This window comes from Psittacula echo (assembly GCF_963264785.1).
Source record: "Psittacula echo genome assembly, chromosome: 6".
NCBI classification, from domain to species: Eukaryota; Metazoa; Chordata; class Aves; order Psittaciformes; family Psittacidae; genus Psittacula; species Psittacula echo.
Window position 1 is genome coordinate 23678980 of NC_137743.1, and position 23247 is coordinate 23702226.

General features: G+C 62.5%; 3 protein-coding genes across 8 annotated transcripts in view; 1 reads left to right on the forward strand and 2 right to left on the reverse strand.

Annotated features, from left to right (window-relative positions):
• Positions 1–2829, reverse strand: part of SPEG (striated muscle enriched protein kinase) — a gene marked incomplete at both ends in the record, with an annotated part of 36979 nt that extends 34150 nt beyond the window's left edge. The window contains one exon of the mRNA XM_080622173.1: positions 2421–2829. Coding sequence (XP_080478299.1) covers positions 2421–2829 — 409 coding nt within the window. The remainder of the gene's footprint in view (positions 1–2420) is intronic.
• A 3422-nt stretch (positions 2830–6251) lies between these two features.
• DES (desmin) lies at positions 6252–10968 on the reverse strand (the record flags this gene model as incomplete). 6 transcript variants are annotated; one of them, XM_080620551.1, is made up of 9 exons in its annotated part: positions 6252–6293; positions 6411–6493; positions 6788–6837; positions 6970–7190; positions 7886–8011; positions 8103–8264; positions 8353–8448; positions 8631–8688; positions 10415–10968. In XM_080620551.1, the coding sequence occupies 9 exons, from the start codon at positions 10966–10968 to the stop codon at positions 6252–6254; spliced, it is 1392 nt and encodes a 463-aa protein (XP_080476677.1). The 6 variants fall into 6 exon arrangements, with proteins under 6 accessions (XP_080476677.1, XP_080476679.1, XP_080476678.1 ...); XM_080620553.1 differs by having other exon boundaries at positions 6970–7121; positions 8628–8688; XM_080620552.1 differs by having other exon boundaries at positions 6970–7169; positions 8628–8688.
• Positions 10969–17620: 6652 nt separating this feature from the next.
• On the forward strand, positions 17621–22548 carry DNPEP (aspartyl aminopeptidase; the record flags this gene model as incomplete). Its single annotated transcript, XM_080620858.1, has 15 exons — positions 17621–17638; positions 17764–17839; positions 17927–18015; positions 18091–18204; positions 18539–18664; positions 18794–18924; positions 19299–19383; positions 19827–19934; positions 20159–20236; positions 20590–20673; positions 20942–21102; positions 21251–21290; positions 21647–21748; positions 22002–22169; positions 22498–22548. Exons 1-15 carry the CDS (start codon positions 17633–17635, stop codon positions 22546–22548), a joined length of 1419 nt encoding a protein of 472 aa, XP_080476984.1. The 5' UTR covers positions 17621–17632.
• Positions 22549–23247: the final 699 nt, after the last annotated feature.

A 23247-nucleotide genomic window follows, 5' to 3' on the forward strand; every position in this document is an offset into this window, starting at 1 on the left:
AGATTCAGGGCAAGGGATTAGAGGAGCTAAATCAGGCTTGTGCAAGCAAGGGGGAAAGCTGAGCTGGTACAGGAGGAGCTGCTGGGGCTGAGCACAGAGCTGGGCAGCAGAGAGGCCCCCAGCCCACTAGCAGAGACCTGAGCCACCCTGGGGAGAGCTGATGCTGGCCCTGCAATGAGCTGCAGCCTGGCTTGCACACTGGGGAGAGAAAGAGGGCTCTGTGCCCACCAGGAACTGCAACACAGTAGAGGCGAACCAAGCAAGGGCATCCCAATACCTTTAGATATGGACACTGAGCCCTAGATAAATACTTGGGGACCTTGCACACCTCCCCCTTGCTCTATAACTGGTTGATGACCCGGCTTACAGGGCCCGCAGGGAACAAGGATGGGGTGTCACTGCCCAGCACAGGGATGGCACAGCCACCAGTGGAACATCCACAATCCCCAGAGAGCTGGGTCTTGGCATGAAGTGTGAGGAGTCTAAAAAGCAGTCGGGGCCTCCATGCTGGAGGCCAGTGAGCCATGGCATCCTGGTGGGGTGTCAGGGCAGGCGGGTGCAGAGCGGTGGCACACCTCCTCCATTTCACACAATGACCTGTCTCACTGCTTGGCTGCCAGCATGGAGTAAATGGCCTCGGGGGATCAACATGCCAAGTGCCAGCACCCTGCAGTGGGGCCTGGTGATGCCTCTGGATCCCCACCACATCCCATTGCCTCCACAGCAGCATCCCTCTCCAGCACCCAGCAGGACATGGTGCTCCCTGGGCACTGCTGTGGCACATCACAGAGACTGTTTTGCCTCACAGCAAGGGCAAAGCCACACCATGGGCTGCCATGCTCCTTGCCAGCCCTGGAACTAGCGTGGCTCCAGAGGCACCTCTGCCCTGGAGCTGTCATTTTGAGTGGCTGTTTGCTCAATGGCGGTGCACCCACAGCCAAGCGTCCACTGCTGGGAGGAGCACCCGGGCAGGGTGACATTCACCCTGTGATTAGGCAATCCTGGCTGCTCCATCCCTCCCTCAGCTGCTCCAGTGGCAGTGAGGGCTGACGGCTGGGAATTGGGAGCAGGGAAAAGTGCGTCAGCACGATGGGAATGGGCATCTGGGGAAATCAGGTGGTGCCATGGAGAGGTGCAGCTGTACACCAGAGTGTGAGAACAGCATGACTGCCCCTTATGCTGCTCCAGAACAGCCTGCTCCCCCTTCATGGGACAGTGCCTGTCTCCTGCTCCACACACACAGCGCCATGTGTCCAGCTGTGCAGTGTCACTGTCCCCAAAGGTGCGACGCACAGTGACCCTGCACAGATCCACTGCAGGGCAGGATCCGTCATACACATCTCTGCTTCCTGTCCCCCCGCCAGGCCCATGAGCAGCGCATACACCTTCCTCCATCCTCCGAAGGATGGCTCCTCCAGCCTCCCTGCTCCCACACAGCAACTCTTCCTATTCCTCCATTGCTCTCCTTCAGCACTGCAGAGGCTTCTTCTGCTCCCCCACAGCCACCCAGTCCCCTCCACAAGGTCCAGCAGCTCCAGCACTCTTCCTGTGCTGCAAAAGGCCTGGGTGCAGCTCCTTCTCCAGAGCCTCAGGCCTCAGCACCGCCTCCCTTGCTCCCTGCCCTCACTATTCCCATGCAGTTAGCTCAGTATGTCAAAGGGGTGCCACCAGCCAGTACCATATGCTTCCTGACACTCAGGTCTGTAAAACCCAAGGAGGTGGCATCCATCCTGGAGCAGAGGGGGCTGAGCCCCAAGTTTGCCTGGCCCCCATGTAGGATGAGACCTATCCATGCAAGGGCCCACAGCAGTTTCACGTACCCTGTGTGCCAGATGAGCGTGAGGAACACTGCACCCAAGGGTGAGAGCAGAGGGGCTGCCATCGGCTTCCACCCCTGTTCATTAATCACCAGGCCCTGCCTCCTGCAATGTCAGGCTTCTCCCCCAGCCCCATGCTGGAGCGTTCCAGTTCTCCCAGTACAGCCCCAGGGCCCAGTACACTGCGGTGGGACGCCACGGGCAGCTCTGCCCATGGGCATCATGGGGTCCAAGGGACCATGTTGGTGGCTGCAGAGGATTGCAGCACCGGTACCATGCACCCACATCTCTCTCTCTCTCACCTCCTGCCCTGAGCAGGCTTGGCATCACATGCTCCCAACACCTCCATGCCCAGCCTTGGCACCCTGCCTGGCCTGGCAGCAGGTACTGCAGCCACATGCTTGCTGCAGGCTAGAGAGACACTCTGGTGCTGCCGGCACTGGGCATACCAGCCCACAGCAGGGTCGGCACAGCAAAACCCAGCCCTGGTTGTCCATGGCCATGCACTGTAGTGGGAGCCTGCAAAGCACCGCTGCCACCTTCAGCAAACCCAAGCCCATGACTGTGCCAGCACAGCCATGCCAGCAGCCATGTCACCCTTACCTTCCATGTCAATGATGGCGAGCACAGCACTGGTCATGGCCTCTCCCCGTTCATTCTTGGCAATGCAGGTGTACACGCCAGCATCCTCCTTCTTGCTGTCCCGGATCCAAAGGGTTCCATACTCCTCCTCACATGGGGCCAAAATCTCCTCGTTCCGGTACCAGTGGAGGCTGGGCCGGGGGTTGCCCACCACCACCACCCGCAGCCGAATGTCACAGCCAGTGCCAATCGCCGCGTTCTTCAGCTTCCGTACAAAATATGGTGCCGCCAGGCGAGGCGAGCCCTCCTCAGCTGCCCCTGCCTCTGCCGTGACCTTGGCACGCTTCGGGGGGATGCCGGGGCTCGGCGGGGCCGCCCGGGAGTCCCCACTGGCCCTACTGGTGCCACCATGTCCCTGTGCTCGGTGCATGGTCTGCAGCTCCCCTGCCCTCACCCACCACCCCTGCTGCCCCGAGCCAGCAGCACTGTGCCCCTCTTATTGCCCTGCCTGCAGCCCAGGGGTGCTGGGTGCGTGCCAGGGGTGCCTGGGCACAGGCAGCCCCCCGGTGCAGGTGCTGTCCGGTTCACTGCCTCCCCCCCACCGGCTGCAGCCCCGAAGGTCGCAACACCGTGGGCAAGCGAGGGGCTATTTTTAGGTGGAGTGCTCGGGTTGCTGGTGGCTGAGCTGCTGCTCATCAAGCGCCCGGTGCAGTGCAGCACCCACACCCCATGCTCTGCTGCGACCCCCAGCTTGCCCAGCCCCTCGGCACCTGCTCCTCCACCGGCCTGGGTGCGAGTCCCACGGGTGCCGGCTGCTTGCTGAGCCGTCCCAGCACTGGGGCCCTGGCGTCCCCCCTCCTCACCCGTCCCGTCCTGCGCAGCCCCTGGCGAGCTGCGCTCCCTCTGCCCCCTCTTCCAAGTGGCAGCTGCCTCTGATATGTCACATTCCTTGGCCGGGCTCCCCCTCTCTGCACCCGCCGTCCTGGCCTTGCAGCCCAGCTCCTCTTGCAAAGATAGAAAGGGGCAAGCACCTTTCCATATTAGCAGTGAGGCTGAGGGGGACCCAGCCTTCCTCCCCCCCTTCCTCTCCAGCAGTGTCACCGGATCAGGACAGAGAGACCCTGGTGGCATGTGGAGGGAAAGGACACCGTCATGCTTCCTGCAACTGAGACCCTGGGCAAGAGCCGGCCCAGCAGGGCCCCTTTGCCCCATCCCCAGCAGGCAGAGGAGGAGTGGATCCCTGCATCCATCCTCATCCCATAACCGCCCTGCTGGAGGGCTGCAAATACAGCAAGCCCCCATTTCTCTCATTGAGACCCTGCCTCACTGCCCTGGGCAGTGTGAGTCCTGTCCTGCCTCCTCATGCAAGCCCTGCTTGGAGCAGGAACACTGCTATTTGAGTTTGGGGTGCCCCATGAGAGCTCCCACATGCTGTGTTCCAGGCAGTGAGTGACCAGGGACTGCCTGTGCCACGCGCTGCCTCACCACCCCAGCCAGGCAGGGCTTCCCCAGCTCCTGGAGCAACGGCACACATCTCGGCACCTGGCCCTGGCCGCCCTCGCCTGAGCTGTAAATCTGGGTGAGCAGGACACGAGCAACACGGCGTGCTGCTTCCCAGCTACACACCAGCCTTGGCACAGCCCGTTGCCACCAGCCTGAGGACAGCATCGGTGGAGCATCACCTGTGAGCAGGAGATCCCAGGATCCCCGCAGCTTGGGGTAGCTGGAGCACACCGGGGCAGGATGCCCAGCTAGACCCACAGCCTGGCTGCAGAGGGGCTGAGCAAGCCCCAGACAGGGTCTCTGGGGGCTGGAGGAGAAGCCCGTGAGAGGCCTGGGGGGCTCTTCCCGGCCTGCACTGCCCTGCGGGCAAAGGGCTGCTCCGCTCCTGCCGTCCCCGCTCTGCCGCAGTGGCAGCGCTCTGGCCCAGCCAGCCTGGCCCGGCCAGGGAGGGAGGTGTCGTTCCTCCCCAGGCAGCCCTGGCATCCGTCCTCGGTGTCACAGGGCCACCTGCTGGAAACAGCCCTTGAGAGACGACACCCCCCGGCCCAGACCGGCCCGCACCCGAAACTGGGGCTCTCCACACCGCCCTCTCCACCAGGGACCCTCAGTGCCGTCCCCACTGCTGGCAGCAGCACCTGCCTTGTCCCTAAAACGCCACACCCGGCCAAGCCCACCGCCCTCCCAGGACTCTGCTGCTTGGCAGGGGGGTGCAGACCCTCCAGCACCTCCCTGGGCAGAGTAACCCTGAATTTCTCTCGCCTGTAGGATACCCGACCCCGGGTTCTCCTGCTGCAACCCCCCATCGCTGGGGTGAAGGAGATGAAGTCAAGACATCCCCCCCCCCCCCCCCCCCCATGATGACAGCAAGGAGGGCTTGTGTGCTGGGGGGAGAGGGCATAGGGATCAGGATGAAGCTGGAGGTTGAAGCTGGAGGTTCAACCTGGGGTGGGGACAGGTGTGGGATGGTGGGGAGTGCTGGAGGGGGAGTAGATTTGGGATGAGGGGGGCTCTGCTTGCAGACTGGGGGAAAGAGGGGTCTTGGGGGAGTCCCAGGTGGGTGTGGGTTGGGGCAGGGCTGGCCAGGGTGGGGGCAGAAAGGAGGTGGCTGTGGGGCTGAGAGCCACAGGGCTATGGTGGGGGGTCCTGGGTGTGTGGGGGGGGACAAGAGACAGTCACCCAAAGCCCCTTCAAACCTGCTCAGGGCTCAGCGCTGCCGGTGCCGCCAGTCCCAGCAGAGCTCCCCCACCCGGCACATCTGGGAAACCCACCACCGCAGGCAGCAAAATGCTCTGGGCGTGTGGGAGAGGGACACGTGTTTTGATGGGACCAACAGCTTAGGGAAGAGACAGCGCAGGGGAATGCTGGCCCCTCTATCCACCCCAGCCCATCCCTGCTGGGACGCACACCCCCCAGTGCTGCCTCCCCACCACGCCGCCCCGTCCCTGCCCCAGAGATGTGCTGAGAGGCAGGATTGATGCTCCGCTGTTTATTTCAGCCGCCCAAAGAGTCAGGTAGACGCGGTGGGGTGGGGGTGCAGTGGGGCGAGGGGTTGGGGCACCTGCCCTGGCCCCTGGGCCTCTCTCAGGCTCCTCTCCTTCTCTCTCCCCTCTTTCCCACTCACTCACTCCTCCTCTCTCCTGTGTCCACCTACATGTACCCTCTCGGCTCATGAGCCTGGACCCGCGCAGCCTCCTGCTGCTGGGGGTCCCCGCGATGGGGGGGGGGGGACGGGCGCTCCCCTCCTCTGCCCCATGGGGCTGCCTCTCGGGCTGGGGGGAGCGCAGGCTCCCATCACCCTGGGGCCAGGAGGAGGACGCAGGTCGGGAGCACCCTGGCTCCGAGCCGAGCAGACAACGGGGACTCAGCTTGGAGCCTGCTTCTCCCTGTTCTGTCATCGCCGCCATGCACCCGGAGAAGTGCCAGCTCCGGGGGGCCGGCGGTGCCGGCGCAGGCGGATGGGATGGACCCCAAGCCCGTGCCCGGCGTGGGGAGGGGGCTGTGGGGGGATCCAGAACCTGCTGCTGGGACCGTCCGGCTCTCTGAGGAGCTGGCCCAGGCCACCACCTGCTCCCCCCGACCCCTCCTGCCTGTCCCCTCCCTCCCGCCTTCCTGACGCTCCCCGGCCTGGGCCTGATCCTGACGCTGGCGTTGCCGCTGCGAAGCTGCGAAAGCTGAGTGAGCCTTTTGAAGCCGAAGGAGAGAGCCCAGGAGTGCGGGGGCCAGGAGGCGTCTGCGCAGGGGGACCCCTCAGGCAGTGCCGGGGGGGGCGAAGTGGGTGCAGGAGGGGGACTTGGCGGCGGGACGGAGGCAGGGACAGAAGGTGCCAGTAGGCTGCCGGCGCAGCCTCCTCTACAGCACTTCGTGCTGCTGCTGGGTCGCCTCGCTCACCACCTGCAGGAGGGAGGCACCGTGAAAGGCCAGGTCATGACTGCACCAGAGCCCCGAGCACCGGGACAGGCGCCGTGCTCGGCCCCACCCCCCCGCCTCCCTGCCACCGATTGTGCTCACCTCCCCATCACGGGTTTCGATGGTTTTGATCATCACGGTCTTTTTGGTGTGCACCTCGGAGGCACGCTGCTCTGGGCTGGTCTCTGCGGGTGGGAGGGCACAGGGGATGGGATCACAGGGACATGTGGCATAGGGGCACAGCAGTAGGGCTGGGATGACTGAGGGGCTTCAGGAGCCCTGGATTAACACACACACACCACCCCCCCCCAGTTTATGGCAACAACCCGCCGAGTACCTCCACACCAGGGGCTCAATGTGGCAACCCTGGGTCCACAGCTGCCAGCCTGGCTGCAGCCCTCCAAGAGGGAGATTAGCCCACAAACTGGGGACCGCTGGGGACTCAGTGCAGGTCCCTCTCTTCACAAGGCAATGCTCACCTCGAAAATTGAGTGCAGAAGCAAAGGTCTGGTGCATGGGGATACTGATCCTGTGGGGACAAAGAGGGGAGAACTCAGCACCAGCCAGCTCCAACCCTTGGGTGGCTGCTCATGGGGTGAGAGCTCAAAAACCAGCTGACCTTGCTGGTCCTCCCACTTTGTCCTGCCCTCCCGCCACTCACCGGCTCTCCTCGCCTTCCAGCAGCTTGCGGTATGTGGCAATCTCCACGTCCAGGGCCATCTTGACATTGAGCAGGTCTTGGTACTCACGCAGGTGCCGGGCCATCTCATCCTTCAGGTGCCGGATCTCCTCCTCCAGCCGGGCAATGGTGTCCTGGTACCCGCCAGCCTCCCCTGCAAAGCGTTCCTCCATCTCCCGCATTTGGCGCATCAGCGAGTCGTTCTGAGGAGACAGTGGGGCTCAGTGAGGAGGAGGGATCTGAAGGGGTCAGGGGTCACCTGGGGTGGGAGCTGGGGATGCTGGGGGGGCCCTAGGGGAGAGACAAGGACTTAGGGAGACTTGTGGCCAACCCTGGGCTGGGTCCAGCAGACACAGGACAATAATGGGTGACTGTCACCCTCTGTCTGCCCAACTCTGGGCAGCAGGTCTGGTAAGGACAAGCTGTGGAGGTGTTAGGTGACCCCAGCACCCTGTGCCCTGGCACCCAGGCCCCCCAGCAAAGCCATCCTACCCCATGCAGAGGGGCATGGAGAGGTGCAGGAGCACCGAACAGCTGCCTGCAGGTGGCACTGCCACACTGGTGGCTGCTGGCTGGCTCCTGTGACCATGACTGTGCCAAGGGACTGTTGAGCCTTGTTTGTTTGCAACCACCTTCCAGGCCTGCAACCAGATACCCTGAGCACTGTGCGTGCCTGCCTGGAGCCTCCCAGGCTGGGCACCTTTTGCAATCTGTGCCTTGACCCCAGGGCTCTGTGAAAACACCTCACAGAGGCCCTGACTGCCACTGGGGGAGGTGCAGCCCAAATCTGCAGTATGAGTCCCCCCACGGCAGCACCAGAGAGCTGGGAAGAGCCCTGCACCCCAGAGATGTCCACAGCTCCCCTGGAGCAGTAAGTCCAACACTGCCCACAGCTTACCGTGCCCTTGAGGGCATCAATCTCACAGGTATAGGACTGGATCTGGTGCCGGTACTCCAGCATCTCCTGTTTTGCCTGCCGCAGTGCGTCATTGTTCTTGTTGGCCGCTTGTGTCAAGTCATTCACCTGGGGAGAGACCAGGGTCAGCACACAAGGCTACTGGGACTGCCAAGACCTACTGCTGGGGGTCCAGCCAGGAGCCCACCGCCTCCCACACCTTGGACTTGTACCACTCCTCCGCCTCCGCGATGTTCTTGGCAGCGATGCTCTCGTACTGAGCACGGATGTCCCGCAGCGCAGCCGTCAGGTCAGGCTTGGAGATGTCCATCTCCACCTGGATGTGCTGCTCCTGCAGCTGAGCCTGCAGCTCCCGGATTTCCTGGGGGGACAAAGTGACACCTCAGGGCGCTCATTCCATCACCCAGCCCCATGGGTGCCTGTGGGAAAGGGGGCCACTGCTGACCTACCTCTTCATGCACCTTCTTGAGGAAGGCAATCTCCTCCTGCAGGGACTCAATGCGCCTCTCCAGGTCAATTCGTGCCAAAGTGGCTGCGTCTACATCCTGGAGGAACACAGTGAGGGGTAGTGTGTTTTGGAGGTGTGCAGGGAGAGGACCAGGGTTGGAAGGTGCAGGGCTGTGCCCAGGGCCATGCCCTGGAGCTGGGGCCAAGCTCCTGGGGGGACATAGGAATGGGAAGGGAGGTGAGGGTCCCATGCCACACAAGGGAGACAGGTACTCACGGCTCTGAAAGCAGCCAGGTTGTTCTCAGCCTCCTCCTTCAGCTGGATCTCCTCTTGCAGTCTGTAGGCAGAGAGGGAAGGTTAGGGAGGATCCAGAGGAAGCCCCATCCCACAGCAGCAATGTACCCCCGAGCTGTCCCTTAGCTCAGCATGTCCCAGTGGGAAGACAGTGGATTGTCCTGTATTCCCGGCAGGCGTCGGGAGGGCTGGCAGAGGGCCAGGGGCTCTTCCTCCCATTCCCTATTATAGTCAACGCTGGAGAGAGCACAAAGGCATGAGGTCAGCTTGGTGCCACACATACTGCCCCAGCCCTTATAGGGGAGAGTGGTCAGCAGCTGGGGGAACGGGGTGCAGGATCCAGCACGGGGGGGCCAAGGGATGGCCACCGGCTGAGACATCCCTGGGAGAGCAGGAGGACGGGCAGGTCTCAGCGATGCTGTGGGACGGGGAGCAGGGACTGCTGTGGTGTGAGCCCAAGGTCAGCGCTGGCTGTGCTGGGGAGGGGGCAGTGCTGCGGCTGCCGGTCAGGGGGAAGCGGTGGGGGGGAGAGGGAGGTGCCTGGGTGATGCTGGCACTCAGGGTGGCGGGAACCCGACACCCGTTTGTTGTGTGCCTTGTTCCTCCCCTGACATTGCGGGGTCCTCCATGCTGCCCCCCAGCATCGGAGGCTCTGCCTCACCTAGCAGAGGGTCCTACCCCAGCGCTGACTGGCTGGGGCAGAGGCTGGGGCTGGGGGGAGGCAGCAGGCTGTGTTACCCCCGGGAGATGGGGACTTGGTGTCCCCGCAGCATACGGGCCAGGAGAGAAGGTGCAGACCAGCATCAGAACAGGCGGCTCCCCCTGCGCATCCATCCCTGCTGCCAGGTGCCCCAAACTGGTCAGTCCCTAAGAGTTCACTCAGCCTGGCCACCTTTGCGGCTATTTCCTCCTGGCCCCAGTCCCATCCTTGCAACCAGCCAGGCCCACGGCATCCCTGGGGGGTTCCTGCTGCTCCCAGAGCACCATGGACACCCACACAGGCCTGGAGCATCCCTGCGGAAGTGCAGCCTCTTCCTCCCCTCCCTCCTTTGCATCCGGAGCTGGCGAAGTACCACCCCCCCCCCCCCCCGGGTCATCCTCCCCCTTGCTTTCGCCTGCCTGGAGGTTCCATCCATCTGCCTATCTGTCCCACAGGGCTCAGCTCACTGATGGACAATCCAGCCCTCTCTGGTGTGAGCAGGGTTGGGGGCACTCTGATCCCCCAGCTCTGGGGATTCCATGGCACTAGAACCTGACCTCAGCCTCACCGCAAGGGAGGGCATGGGGGGACACCCTTCCTGCTGGAGCCACCCTGCCCACCGGGTGCTACCTGGGCGCCTGGTGAGGGCTGGCAGCAGCCATCAGAGTACCCTGCTTAGATGCCCAGGCTGTGGGCACCTCCCTCACCCTGCCCCACACACCCCTGGGACAGCTTACCCCTGCCTGCCCCACACTGTGGGTCAGGGAGCACCCAGCACTGGCATAGCAGGTCACAGGTGCCTTTCTCCCTCTCAAAACTCATAGCCACCATGCCAGGACCTGGCACCCTGCAAAGTGCCCTGAAGTCAAGAGGCACAACCAGGTGCTCTCCCACCCCAGGGATGTGGCAAAGGGGACAGAGTAGTGGGGCTGATGGGCTCCCAGCGTGGGGCACAAGGATGGCACTGAACATGCCAGCGGCTGCCAGGGCGAGCTGTGACACCATCCATCCCTAGGGATGGAGATGTATGCATGGATGCCCACAGGGACATGCTGGGGCCCCCACTCACTTCTGCTTGAGCTTCTGCAGGTCATCGAGCAGGTTGTCACGCTCAACCTCAACACGAGCCCGCTGGTTGGTGAGCAGGTCCACCTGGCGCCGGAGCTCCCGCAGCTCCTCCTCGTACATCTCGGCCACGCGGGTGGGCTCCTTGCCCCGCAGGCGGTTCACTTCGGCCACCATGAGGGCGTTCTGCTGCTCTAAGAAGCGCACCTTCTCGATGTAGTTGGCAAAGCGGTCATTGAGCTCCTGCAGCTCCACCTTCTCGTTGGTGCGGGTCTGGAGGAACTCCTGGTTCATGGCATCAGCCAGGCTGAAGTCCAGCAGCTCGCCGGCACCTTGGTAGGCACTTTGGTAGGAGCGCAGGGGCGTCACGCGGGTGGTGCGGAAGCTGGACAGGCTGGGCACAGCCGAGGTGCGGGACACCTGGTAGACGCGGGAGGTGACGGAGCTGCCGCTGCTGCCCTTGCCCCCGAAGGAGGCGCGGGAAAAGACCGGGGAGGCACCACCAAAGGTGCGGCGATAGGAAGAGACCCGCTGGCTGGAGGAGTAGGACTGGCTCATGGTGGCGGCGTGGGGCGGCGAGGCCGGAGCAGGGAGCAGGCTCTGGGGCTGGCGAGCGGCCGGCAGCTCTGTGAGGCGTCGGGAGGGGACCCGCGACGCCGCTATTTGTATCCTGCTGACATCACTCGCCCCTCCTGCTGCCGGGCAGCTGGGGATGTTGCTGCGGGGGGACTGCTGCCAGCCCCCGCCTACTGCCCCTCACCTGCCCGCACCCTGGGCCATGGGCCCCCGCACAGACAGCAACCGTGCCTATGGACCCTGGGCACCCCCAGACCCTGCCAGGCTATCAGCCTCCCTCCTGGCCCCCACTGCACTGCCCTGTCCCTGACCCATGGATGGGGCAGGCTGGTGGTGAGCCCCCCAGCACTGCCCAGAACCCCGTCAGGGCATATTGCCACCCTACCCATGGTGGGGGCAGGCAGACAGATGGCCTGGGCTGATGCCAGAGGAGAAAGAAGTGGACTCAGCACTTCACACCACCACTGGACCCCTTAAAGCAGACCCCATGCATGGTAGCCATGGTCCCCAGATCTGCCTTGAGCACCCCAAAATGCTGATGATGCCCTGACCCACCCCATGGCTCAGATCTCCATGTGGGGTCAGACTCCAGCCCCCCCACTCAGAGAAGGGGCAATGGAGGCATTTAGGTGGGTTGTGATGTGGGGAGACCCCTGCCCTGATCTTGTGCTGAGCCACCACCCAACACCCGTTTCTGACAGAGGGGCCTGAGTGCCAGCCCAAGGCTGGGCACTTTCGAGGTGCTGCTGAGTGACCCCGAGCAGGTGCTGGGTCCAAGCCTTCCCGGTGACATCAGCCTCTCGGCTCCTCACTGTGGCGCATTCCCGAAGCAGCAGGCACCCAACCAAAATAGCCTCCAAGCTCATATGCGTGGGACATAGTGGTATTTATAGCCAGGGGAGGCACCCTCTTAACCCTTCTTGTGCCAGGTGTGTGGAAAGAACCGACTAGATGAGGACCCTGCCCGGAGCAGCCCCAGACATTCTCTGGTCTCTGTCACCCTGAGAGAAGGATAAGGTCCCCAGGTCATCCAAGGGTGCTGCAGACTCTGTCTCCTCAGGCTCCCCCTTGGCCTGGAAGTACTTTGGGGATCAGAAAGCCCAGCCCAGCTCCCCAAATCTTCCCAGATTGGGAAATACCCCAGTTCACCCCAGAACCCTCACTGCAGCATCCCACCTCCTGGACAGGCAGTGGGCCAGGGCAGGGACCCCTGGGGCCATCCACAAATCAGTGCCAGCTAAAGAGGACATCCTAAGGGAGAGGGGCTGTGCGGGGGAAGCCCCTCGGGGGGTTGCCCCTTGCCTGGGCAGCATCCCATTCTCCCCAGGCCCTCCCCACACACACACCTGGTAACCCCCAGCCCTGCCCAAGCTGGGCTGTTTTGGCTGACATCGGCTGGCAAAGCCCCAGCGCCTCTGTCCCTGGGTGCTGGCGGAGGTGACCAACGTGCCAGCGGGCACCGGGTGACTCAGCAGCAGGAGCCGTGCTCAGCCCTGCCTGCCCTGCACCCCTCGGCCCTCCACCCTGGCTGCAAGGCTGATGCTGAGCAGTGCCAGGGCTTGTCAGTGGCAGCATCAGCATGGCATCCTCAACTGCCCTGGCTCATGGAGCGCTCCTGCCTGCCTGCTCCCTGTCACCTGGGGGGCCAGCAAAGGCCTGGGTCCCTTAGCCATGCCAGTAGGAGGGGGCTTGATGCTCCACATCACTTCTGTCATCTCAAGCCCCCCATCCTTGGAGCCCCCCCAGCCACCTAGTCGCAGCTTAATGCAGCAGCTACCCGGAGGGTGCACGCTGCCTGGTGGAGCCTGCCTTTAAAAGGGAAGGTATTTCCAGATGGGGTTGTTTCATCCCAGCGCAAGGGGGAGGAGGGGAGGAAGGGGGGCCTGGGGGGGGAGAAGATGGAAAAACAGACAGTAGCCTTCCTCCTCCTGGCCTTGCTCCGAGCGCATCCCTGAGCCCCTTACGTGTGCCCTGCCTGACCCGTGAGTGCTGTCAGGGTGGCACGCCAGCCTTGGCTGGGGTGCAGAGGAGCAGGTGGGAGCCCACAGCAGTACAGGGGTCCCCACGGGTCTAGTCCAGCACAGTTCCAGCTGTACTGTTCAGCCATCCCTTCCTGTGAGCCCACCCCACTGCACCATGGTCTGGGGCTATGGGGAGGATGGGCTCCCAGGGATGTCCAGGGTGCTTAGCACGCTGCCATGGTGCTTCAGGTAGGCCTGGAGTCCCCATCCCACAGATCACAGGGCATGCAACTTTGGGGTGCCCTAGGGAGGGGAAACAGTGCTGCTAGGAGGGGAGGCAGCTCAGAGGGGTTAACCAGGAGCATCCTCCTGATCCCACTGTAGTACAAACTGAAGTGGCTTTTCCTCAGCTGCTGTGACAGCCTTCCGGGATGGCTCTGTGCAGGCAGGGGCCCCACGGCTGGCAGAGGGCAATGGATGCCTTGGACTTTCCGCAGCCTCTTAGGAAAGCCCCGTCTGCATGCGGGACTCAGCAGCACAGGAAGCAGGGGGCGAAGGACAGGACCCAGGAACCCTGCCAGAGTCCCATTCAGGGACACAGCCCTGGGCACTCCATGCCAGCTAAAGCCCCAGGGGCTTCAAAAAGTAAGGAGGCTGCAGAGAACAGCCATGCCGAGGTGCCTCCTGTCCTGTCCAGCCCCATTCATCCTCCCCATGGCTCCATCCCAGGCCAGGCTGACCCAGACGGACAGAGCCTGGGAAGCAGCTTCCAAGCCCCTGTACTGGCTTGGCCCCAGCTCCCAGGCCTGGGACGAGGCTGCTGCCGGGAAGGCATCAGGATGGAACGTCAAACAACTCCCTCCGGTCATGACATGCCCGTGAGTGAATCCAGCTGCATCCTGCTGCCGCCCCTCCTCCCGGCCCTCCCTCCCTGCTGTGCCCCCAGGATTTAAGCCGCTCGGGGATCCAGGAACAGCATCCCTGGGGTTGAGATCTCGGGGCTTGGAGATGGGCAGGATGCAGGAACAGGGTGCTAGCCCCTCCTCATCCCCATTCTCAGCCACTGGGGCCTCTGTACCCCTGTTAGGCCTGGCCCTGGCTCAGGGGTGAGTGGAGGGATGGGAATGAAGCAGCCAGGGTGTCCATCCCCCTCCCTCCTGGCCCCTAGCCGTCTCCCTGCATCCCAGTCCTTTTAGAGCCATGAGTCTCCCAGGCGCCTTTACCCTAACAGGGAAGGACTGTGTGGTCCATTCCCTGGCACTGATAGACCCACAGCACATGCTATTGTCTAAACAGGAGACAGTTCTCCTTCCCTCCCTGGATGGTGGCCCAGCCCAGCCTGCCGGGGTCCTGGGTGCCCCACAGACTGCAGCCCCCAACTTGCTGCTCACCCCAGCTGTCCCCTTGACTTCACCCACCCCCGGACTTGGAGCCATCAGTGTGGCTGTCTGGCTGCCCCTGGCCCCAACCCCTGTGTCCCCAGGTGATGGGGATGTTGGGGGCAATAGCCTGTCCCCGAGTGGCACAGGGATGCTGGAGGGTGCCTGGTTGCCCTGCAGCATGTGTGGATGCTGGGGGTGTCCATCTATCCTCCATAACCTATATGGTTACTGGAGAGTGTTTGCTTGCCCTCCTGGGTCTTTGTAGCTCCTTAGGGTGAGTTGTTGCTTCAGTGGCCCACAAGGATGCTGGGGTGACCCGTTGCCCCAGGGCCACATAGATGCTGGATGAGACCAGCTACCTCTGTGTCCATGCAGATGCTCGAGTCATATACCTGCCCCCATGACTCATCCCAGCTAGGCCTGCAAACCGTGCGGATGCTGGGGATGTTTACCCATCCCCACAGCAAAGGAACAGGCTGAGGGTGCTCACCCACTCTAGTGGTCCATGGGGATATTCACCTGCCCCAGTGGCCATGAGGAAGCTGTTGATGCCTGGCCACCCTCGTGGTCCTTGATGGTGCTGGGGTGTCTGCCTTCCCAATAGCATCACCCATGCCAGTGAGATGAGGTAGCATCACTGCCCACTGCATCACTGGCATCTCATGTGAGGCATGGTGGCCATTCGCTCAGCCTCCAGCAATGCCCGGGCAGTGATTTCACTTTCTCATGCCCAGACACGTGGGCCGGGATGGGGGGGGACCGCCTCGACTGGTGCCATCCTTTCACTCATCCTGGCAGGGCGGGGGTCCGGGCAGCCTGACAGGCAGCGGGAGAAGGGGGCGGCACTTCCTGGCGCTCCGGCTGTGTTTACAAGCTCTGTCCTGGGCCATCTCCTCATTAACCCCTTCCAGCGCGGCTCAGATCCGGCTGCCTGTCTCCAGGGTAGAACGCTTCCAGGAGCAAAGCCTGCCCGGCCCCCCCATCCTGAGCTGCCAGGGGATGCAGGAAAGGGCACGGTGCTCTCTCCCCTGGTCCAGCCCCTGCCAGGCACCCCATGGCACAAACGAGCCCAGCAGCGGGGTGCAAACACCCCGAGGAGGAGACGGTTATAGCTGCCAGGGCTCCCTGCTGCAACAGTGGGGTCCGTGGGGCAGAGAGGGATGGGACAGGAGCAGTGCCTTCCCAGGAGTGCAGTGTCACGGTGGAGGCAGCCACGGCAGGTGCTGTGCAGCCCCCGGCATCCAGCCAGGGGTGAGTCAGAGCCCACCCGGATATAGCCAGCGAGAGCTTTTTCTGGAAGCCCCTGTTGTTCCAGGAATAGCTGCAGCATGCCAAGACCCTGCCCTTTTGCTCGGCTTGTGGGGCTGGGCCTGCCACTCACCCCCTGCTCCGGCCACCCAGGAACTGATCCTGGTACCCCATGCTCCTGCACCCATACCCCTGAGACCCATCTGCCCTCGGCACCAACATCTGCTGGGTACCCACCCTGGGCAGCCACTGGCTGGGGTGGCCATGGGATCAAGATGTACCCAGGTGTCCCCCCAGCATCACCTGTGGACCACCCGGCAGCACATGGCCCTGAGCTGGGCGCTGCAGCAGCACGGGTTGATGCTAGCAGGAGCAGGGGTCTGCAAGGCACCCATGCACCTTAGGCTGGCTGCTGGGTGCTAGGTTCCTGCTTCCAGCTTGGTCCTGTCCCAGGGGGTGCTGTGACCATGTTTTGCTGTGGTTGACATGGAGACCCCACAGCTGTCTGATTGAGGTTGTTGGCTCCCTTTGCAAGGGGGAGAGGCAGGTGCTGCGGGCTGGGAGCATTAATCCAGAGCTGTCATGAGTTCCCGGCACAGCAGGTCCCAGGGTCAGCAGCAGCAGGACCGCCAGTTTCCAGTCCCCAGGACACGGACAGGATCTCACAGTAACAGAGTGCCCACGGTGGTGACTCAGGAGCTGGGAATCTGGCTGGCACTGAGCACCTGGGCCCCATGGAGTGCTCACAGGCTGCCATGTCCCTCCTAAGGCCATACACCCATTGCTGGGAAGACACAGATTCTGCTGGGAAATGATGCACAAACACCGATGGAAACCCAAAACTCCACTGCCACACCCATCCCATGCAGGGGACCCAGCCAAGGGCAGGAGCCACCCCAATCCATGTGAAGCCCAGGGGACCTGTCCCCTAGATGTGCCCAGGCTGTGTCCCTGCTGGGGCTGGTAGGCAGCTGGGGTGCTATCTGCCACTGTGCCAACTCCCAGCACCCCTGTGCATCACTGTCACTCAGGGACATTGGTTCCCAACATGGCATCAAGGGCTTGTGCCTTGTTTTCTGTGAGTGCCGGGCAGTGCCAAGGCAGGAGAGCAGCAATAGCAGGGGCCTGCAGCTTGGCTCATCCCAATGACAGCCACCCTTCAGAAAGCATGCACGTTCCCCTGGGCACTTGCACCCCTGGGCAGTGCAGGGACAGCTGCAGGTGAGCCAAGCCCCATTTTGGGGTGACCCTTACTCACCCAGTGCCCAGAACTGGGCACCACTGGTTGACCATCCCTAGGGAGCACATCACTGTCCCTTGTCCCTCGCCGACCCAGCCCTCAGCTCTGCCCTGGCTTTGGCAGGCACCAGGTTTGTCTGCCCAAAACCAGAGTGCAGGGTGTGGGATGCAGGGTGCAAGGTACATGGTACATTTAGGTCTCTCAGTAAAAGACAGACACTGAGATTCTGGAGTGTGTCCAGTAAAAGGCAATGAAGCTGGTGAAGGGTCTGGAGCACAAGGGTAGGAGGAGTGGCTGAGGGACCCAGGGGTGTTTAACCTGGAGAAGAGCAGGCTCAGGGGGGACCTTTTAGCTCTCTGCAACTACCTGACAGGATGGAGACAGCAGGTGACTGGTCTCTCCTCTCAAGTAACAAGTGACAGGACAAGAGGTAAAGGCCTCAATCTTCGCCAGGGATGGTTTAGATTGGATATTAGGAACAATTTCTTCACAGAGAAGGTGATCAGGCATTGGAATAGGCTGCCCAGGGAAGTGGTGGAGTCACCATCCCCGGAAGTGTTCAAAAACTGAGCAGATGAGGCACTTAGTGACAGGGCTTAGTGGTGGCCTTGTCCGTCCTGGGGTAATGTTGGACTTGATGATCTTAAAGGTCTTTTCCAACCTATTTGTTTCTGCGATTCCGCGCTGTAGACTGAACTGCGAGTTGCAAGGTACAAGGTGTGCTCGCAGGGTGCGCACGCTCGTGCCGCCTGGGCGCATTCCTCCGCGCCAGCAGGGGGCGCGCAGCGCGGGGCGTGGCGGCGGCGGCGGCTGCCATGCAGGTACCGGGAGCGGGCGCGGGGAGAGCTGTGTCCGGGGCCGGTGGGAGGCTCCCCCGGGCTCTCAGGGTGCCCCGGCATTGGGGGGGGGTGTCCTGGCGCTTGCCCGCTGACGGTGGTGCCCGCAGGGCTCGAAGCAGGCCGCGCAAGCGGCGGCGCAGGAGCTGGTGAAGTTCGTGAACCGGAGCCCCTCGCCCTACCACGGTGAGGAGTCGCCGGGCGCGCCCGGCCCCGCTTCTTCTTCCCTTCCCCTCCCTTCGGCGCTGCCCCTGACGCCTCTTTCTCCCGTAGTTGTGGCCGAATGCCGCAGCCGGCTGCTGCAGGCCGGCTTCCAGGAGCTGAAGGAGACGGAGCACTGGGAGGTGCGACCGGCGCAGAAGGTGAGCCCGGCTGGGGCGGGGAGGCGGCGGGGCCGGGGGGGCGGCCGGCGCTCATCCCTGCTCCTCTGCCCGCAGTACTTCGTCACCAGGAACTACTCCACCCTCATCGCCTTTGCCGTCGGCGGCCAGTTCCAGCCCGGGAATGGGTTCAGCTTGCTGGGGGCACACACCGACAGCCCCTGCCTGAGGGTAAGGCTGACCAGCCGGCTGCTTGCCTCCTGGGCTGGGGCCTTTCTGGTGCTCTCCAGCTTCAATCCACAAGAAAAATGACCCCGGCTCTCCCCGTGCCCCACAGCACCAATGCTAGCTCCCTACACTAATCTGCCACTCAGAGCAGGCGTGCTGACCCCTGCATTGCTCCACCTGGGGCTATCGCCTCAGTGTCCTGTCCCACAAAGCACCTCACAGCACTCTGCAATGGCAGGATCAGCCATGAGACTCCAGGTGTGCTCTGCCTGGTCCCAGCCAGTTACCCAGCCCTGGGGCTTTGTAGTGTCAGTGTGACACCTCTGCTGTCGTCCAGGTGAAGCGGCGCTCAAAGCGGGGGCAGGTGGGCATGGTGCAGGTTGGTGTGGAGACCTACGGAGGGGGCATCTGGAACACGTGGTTTGACCGTGACCTCACCGTGGCCGGGAGGGTGATCATAAAGGTGAGCTGATTTGGGGCAGGTACAGTGGGCTAGCTCTGGGTCCATGCCTCGGGGTCCGTGACTCCCACCCAGAGTGAGACCTACTGCAACATCTCAGTCCTGGCCCCAGCCGCCCTCCTTGTGTTTCAGGACCCAGTCACAGGGCGTCTGGAGCACCGCCTGGTACGTGTGGAGCGGCCTGTCCTCCGCATTCCTCACCTGGCCATCCATCTGCAGCGCAGCATCAATGAGAACTTCGGGCCCAACACTGAGCACCACCTGTAAGGCCTGCCTCAGCCCCGATCCCTGGCCAGCCCATGGGAGGGCTGAAACCCAGCTGGAGCAGTGCCCAGCTTCAGCTCTCTCCCTTTGCCAGATGCTTGTCACAGTGGGGAGGTCTGCAATGGCTTTTCTTAGCCCCATAGAGTTCTCCCAGAAGATGCTTCCAAGCTTGGGACTTGGGACTTGGGAAAGGACACTGGGGTGTCCTAAGGTGACACAATAGATATGTGCCTGAAATGCTGCGTGTCTTTGCTCCATTTGGTGTGGCAGTCGCCCCCTGGAGGAGCAAGGCGAGCATCACCGGAATGATTGGTTGTGTGTGACCCAACGTGTGAGCAGAGCCCTGGGAGCTAACAGCACCGTCTCCCCACAGGGTTCCCATTCTGGCCACTGCTGTGCTGGAGGAGCTGGAAAAGGAGGTCCTCATGGAGGCCACAGCTTGCGATGTTGCATCCCAGGTGAGTCGGGTGCAAAGGACTAGCAAGGGTGCTTGCTAGGACTTCACACTTGACACCTTTGATTTCTAGCCCTCAGGGACCTGCCAGCAGGTTCCCCTTCTTCCCATGGACTGCTAGTATACTTCCACTCTGCTCCAGAGCTGGGTACTTCACTCATCTGCTCAGCCATCAATCCCTTCCCACGCTGGTTTGCAGCCGTCCTGTCGAAGAGGGTGCAGCCCCCATAAAGCTGTCACAGACACCGTGGGCAGGGTGCAGAGCCCCTCTTTGTGACCTGCCAGTGGCCCTGGTGTCCTGTGTGATGCGGGTGCTTGACTGTGGGACATAGTAGGAGGGAGGACCAGGCCAACCTGAGTGCAGTGTGGGACAGCTCTACCAGGGGAAGCAGGGGGTTTCCCTGCCATCCACTGCCTGCCCTACGTGCAGCTCCGCTTTCTTCCCAGGCAGAACGGCACAGCCCTGTCCTGCTGTCCCTGCTCTGCCCCCAGCTGGGGGTGAAACCAGAGCAGATTGTGGAGCTGGAACTATGCCTGGCAGATACGCAGCCAGCGGTGAGTAAGGGCAGGAACCTCCCTCTGCCTGCATGTAGCCTGGGGGCTGGCACTGCACAGGTTTTACCTGGCACACTTCCTTTGCCTGAGGCATTCCAGGGCTGGGAGCTGAGCGCAATGAGAGGAGGCAGCTCCTGGGGGCAGAGAAGAGATGCTGGAACGGGGACCCAGTGGCAGGTACTGTTTGGTGACCCAGCCCTCTCCTTCTGGCTCTCTGCCCACAGACACTGGGTGGTGCCTTTGAGGAGTTCATCTTCTCCCCACGCTTGGACAACCTGCACAGCTGCTACTGCGCCCTGCAGGTGAGCACGAGGGGAGAGGACGCTGGAGGCCACAGCATGGCCTGTGTGCACCCTGGCTTGGCTTATTGGAGCCATGAGCCGGCCTGAGACTCTGCAGGGAGATGTGTTCCTGTGGGATGGGTCTGGCCTGTTGAAGGATCTGGGGTGGGATGGGGGCTGCCCACTTTGCTGAGTGTGTGGGGTTCGCAGCAGTACCCCGGGGAGAGCCCTGGTTTCACTGGGCAATGTGCGTGCCCAAAGTTCCATTCCTTGGTGCTTTGTGCTCTGCTGGGGAACTTTCTGCTGGCTCACTGGTAAGCTTCCAGGGTTGAGGTGGCTCTCAAGCTGGTGTCCTTTCTCCTGTACCCCTGCAGGCCTTGATTGACTCATGTGCAGCACCCTCCTCCCTCTCCCAGGAGCCCAACGTGCGTCTCATTGCACTCTATGACAACGAGGAGGTGAGTGAGGAGCACAGCAGTGGATGGCTGGCACGGGTTGGGGCTCCATGTTCTTTGCTCTTCCCTAGTTATGCCTAGCATGAGATAGATCCCAGTGGGGCAAGGGGGTGGGTTTGCTCTACCCCCCCTGTGGAGCATGGCCTAGGCAGGGTGTGGGAAGCACTGGGTATGGTTGGAGGCTGCTCTGCTGGCTTTGGGGAGCCCCATGTCACTCAGCTGACCCTGGGCTGCTGGAGGATTGCGCTGTTCTGATGGTGGTCCTTTGCAGGTAGGGTCAGAGAGCGCACAGGGCGCAGAGTCCCTGTTGACGGAGCTGGTGCTGCGCAGGATCTCAGCATCACCGCAGAACCTGACAGCCTTTGAGGAGGCTGTGGCCAAGTCCTACATGATCAGTGCTGATATGGCCCATGCTGTGCACCCTAACTACGTGTGAGTACTGAGCAGTGCAGTGAGCCGTGGCAGCCTACCCTGCCAGCTGGGGAAGCCTGTCGCATCATTCACCAGGGATACAGACAGGAGTCCTTTTTGCAGCAGGGAGGGAGATCTGTAGCATGGAACTCCTGCTTCTGTTTTGCAGGGACAAGCATGAGGAGAATCATCGTCCAGCTTTCCACAAGGTGAAGACAAACCTCTGCTTTGGGTTGGGCTGGGTGCTGTCTGTCTGTCCCACAGCACTGTGAAACATTCAGCCGCTCCCTGGAGCACAGCCCTGGGGTGCCACTCAGTGGCACTCGAATGGGACACATTTGTCCTACAGAACAGTTTGGCCTGTTAATCACATGGGACCATAGCTTTGACCCTGGAGCGCTTCCATGCTCTGAGCTAGTCCCTGTCCCCATGGATCACCAAGGGAGGGGATTGCAAGCTGCTGGGTTGGGGTGGGACAGCACTGCTTGGGCACGGACGGGTGTTTCCAGAGCTACTCCTTATCCCCAGTGCCAGTCATGGGCCTGTGGTGCCTTCCCTTGTGCAGGGCCCCGTCATCAAAGTGAACAGCAACCAGCGCTACGCCTCCACTGCTGTCACTGAAGCCATCATCCGGGACATCGCCGCCCGTGTGGGTGTCCCTCTGCAGGTGAGTGGGGCTGGGCAAGCCCTCCGTGGATGTTACCAGCTTGAGACACAGCCCTGCCCCTGGGTTCAGTTACCTTGTCCGTCCCCAGTGTTCTGGGGCTCTGGGGCTGTTTCAGTGAGCATGTCCCATCTCTGGGGCATTTTGCAGCCTGGTTTGGGGATGGTGCTGCTTTCCCATCCTAAGTTGCCTCCCTTCAGGCCTGGGGGAGGCTGTGGGTAGCCTGAGGAGCTGCTGAGTCCATGTCCCCACACAGGAGTTTATGGTGCGCAATGACACGCCCTGCGGCACCACCATTGGCCCCATCCTGGCCTCTCGCCTGGGGCTGCGTGTGCTGGACATCGGCTGCCCGCAGCTGGCCATGCACTCCATCCGGGAGATGTGCTGCACCTCAGGCGTGCTCCAGAGCATCACTCTCTTCAAGGTGAGTCCAAGGTTCCCTGTCCTGCGCTGAAGCCTCCTCCCTGCTGCTCTACACCTTTTGCATCCCCATGTCCTCATCCAGCCCCCGCCTTGGGGCTGAGCCCAGCCATCTCAGCCCTCCCTGATGGCTGCCGTCCCCAAATGGTTCCTATGGCAACCAGCACTAGCCTTGAGTCAGTAATGGGTTTCCATGGTGACACGGTCCTGCTCTCTGTGCGTAGCTGCCTGCTGTGATGCCCTGCGCGTGTGTAATGATGACCTGCTGCTGCCTGTCCTCCCAACCCCACGCTGCCCTGCCCAGCCCGCACTGACAGCTTGTCTCCTTCCAGGGCTTCTTCGAGCTCCTGCCAGCGGTCAGCAGCAGCCTGGTGGTCGACTGAGCACGGCAGGGAGGGAGGGAGCGGCTGGGGTTCAGCCCTGGGGCCATTAAAGCTTCTCTGCCTCACCAGCGAGTGGTCTCTTGAGTGCAGCCGGGGCCGGGGGTGGTGCATGTTGGGGGGAACACACGCAGCACCCATCTCTGCCTTCCCCAGCACTGTGTCGAGTGAAGGGTACCAGGTGTCCTATCGAGCAGGCAGAACACAGCCTTCCTTCTTCCGGGAGAGCCAGGGAGAGGGTGGTCCCTGCCTCCTGCAGTGCTGGGGCTGCCTCCATGCCCAGGGGAGTAGTGGAGGACGGAGCCTGACCTGCCATGGCCAGGGATGTGTGGTGGGGCTTTGCCTGGTGCTGTCAACCCCAAAGCTGCAGCTGCTTGCTTCTGCCAGGGCCCTGCCGAAACCCTCCAGGTGCCCTGGGTCTGCTGCTCTCCTGCTTGCACAGGGTCTGTGCTGCTGGGTGGGGGTGTGAGGGTGTGGCCCGATGCTTGCTACTCATTGGTGTCTTCTCAAGGGCGTGGCCCGCGCGGGAGCCAATGGGACCGCAAGACTTAGAAGGGGCAGGCAGTGATTGGTGGAGGCGGTGACTGGCCGAGGCACTGCCGGCGCGCTGGCACACCCCCCGGGGGGCGTGGCTCGCCTCCAGGGAGGTTGTGATTGGCGCAGTCCTCGGCTGTCTCCCCCCGGGACACGACATCATTGGCC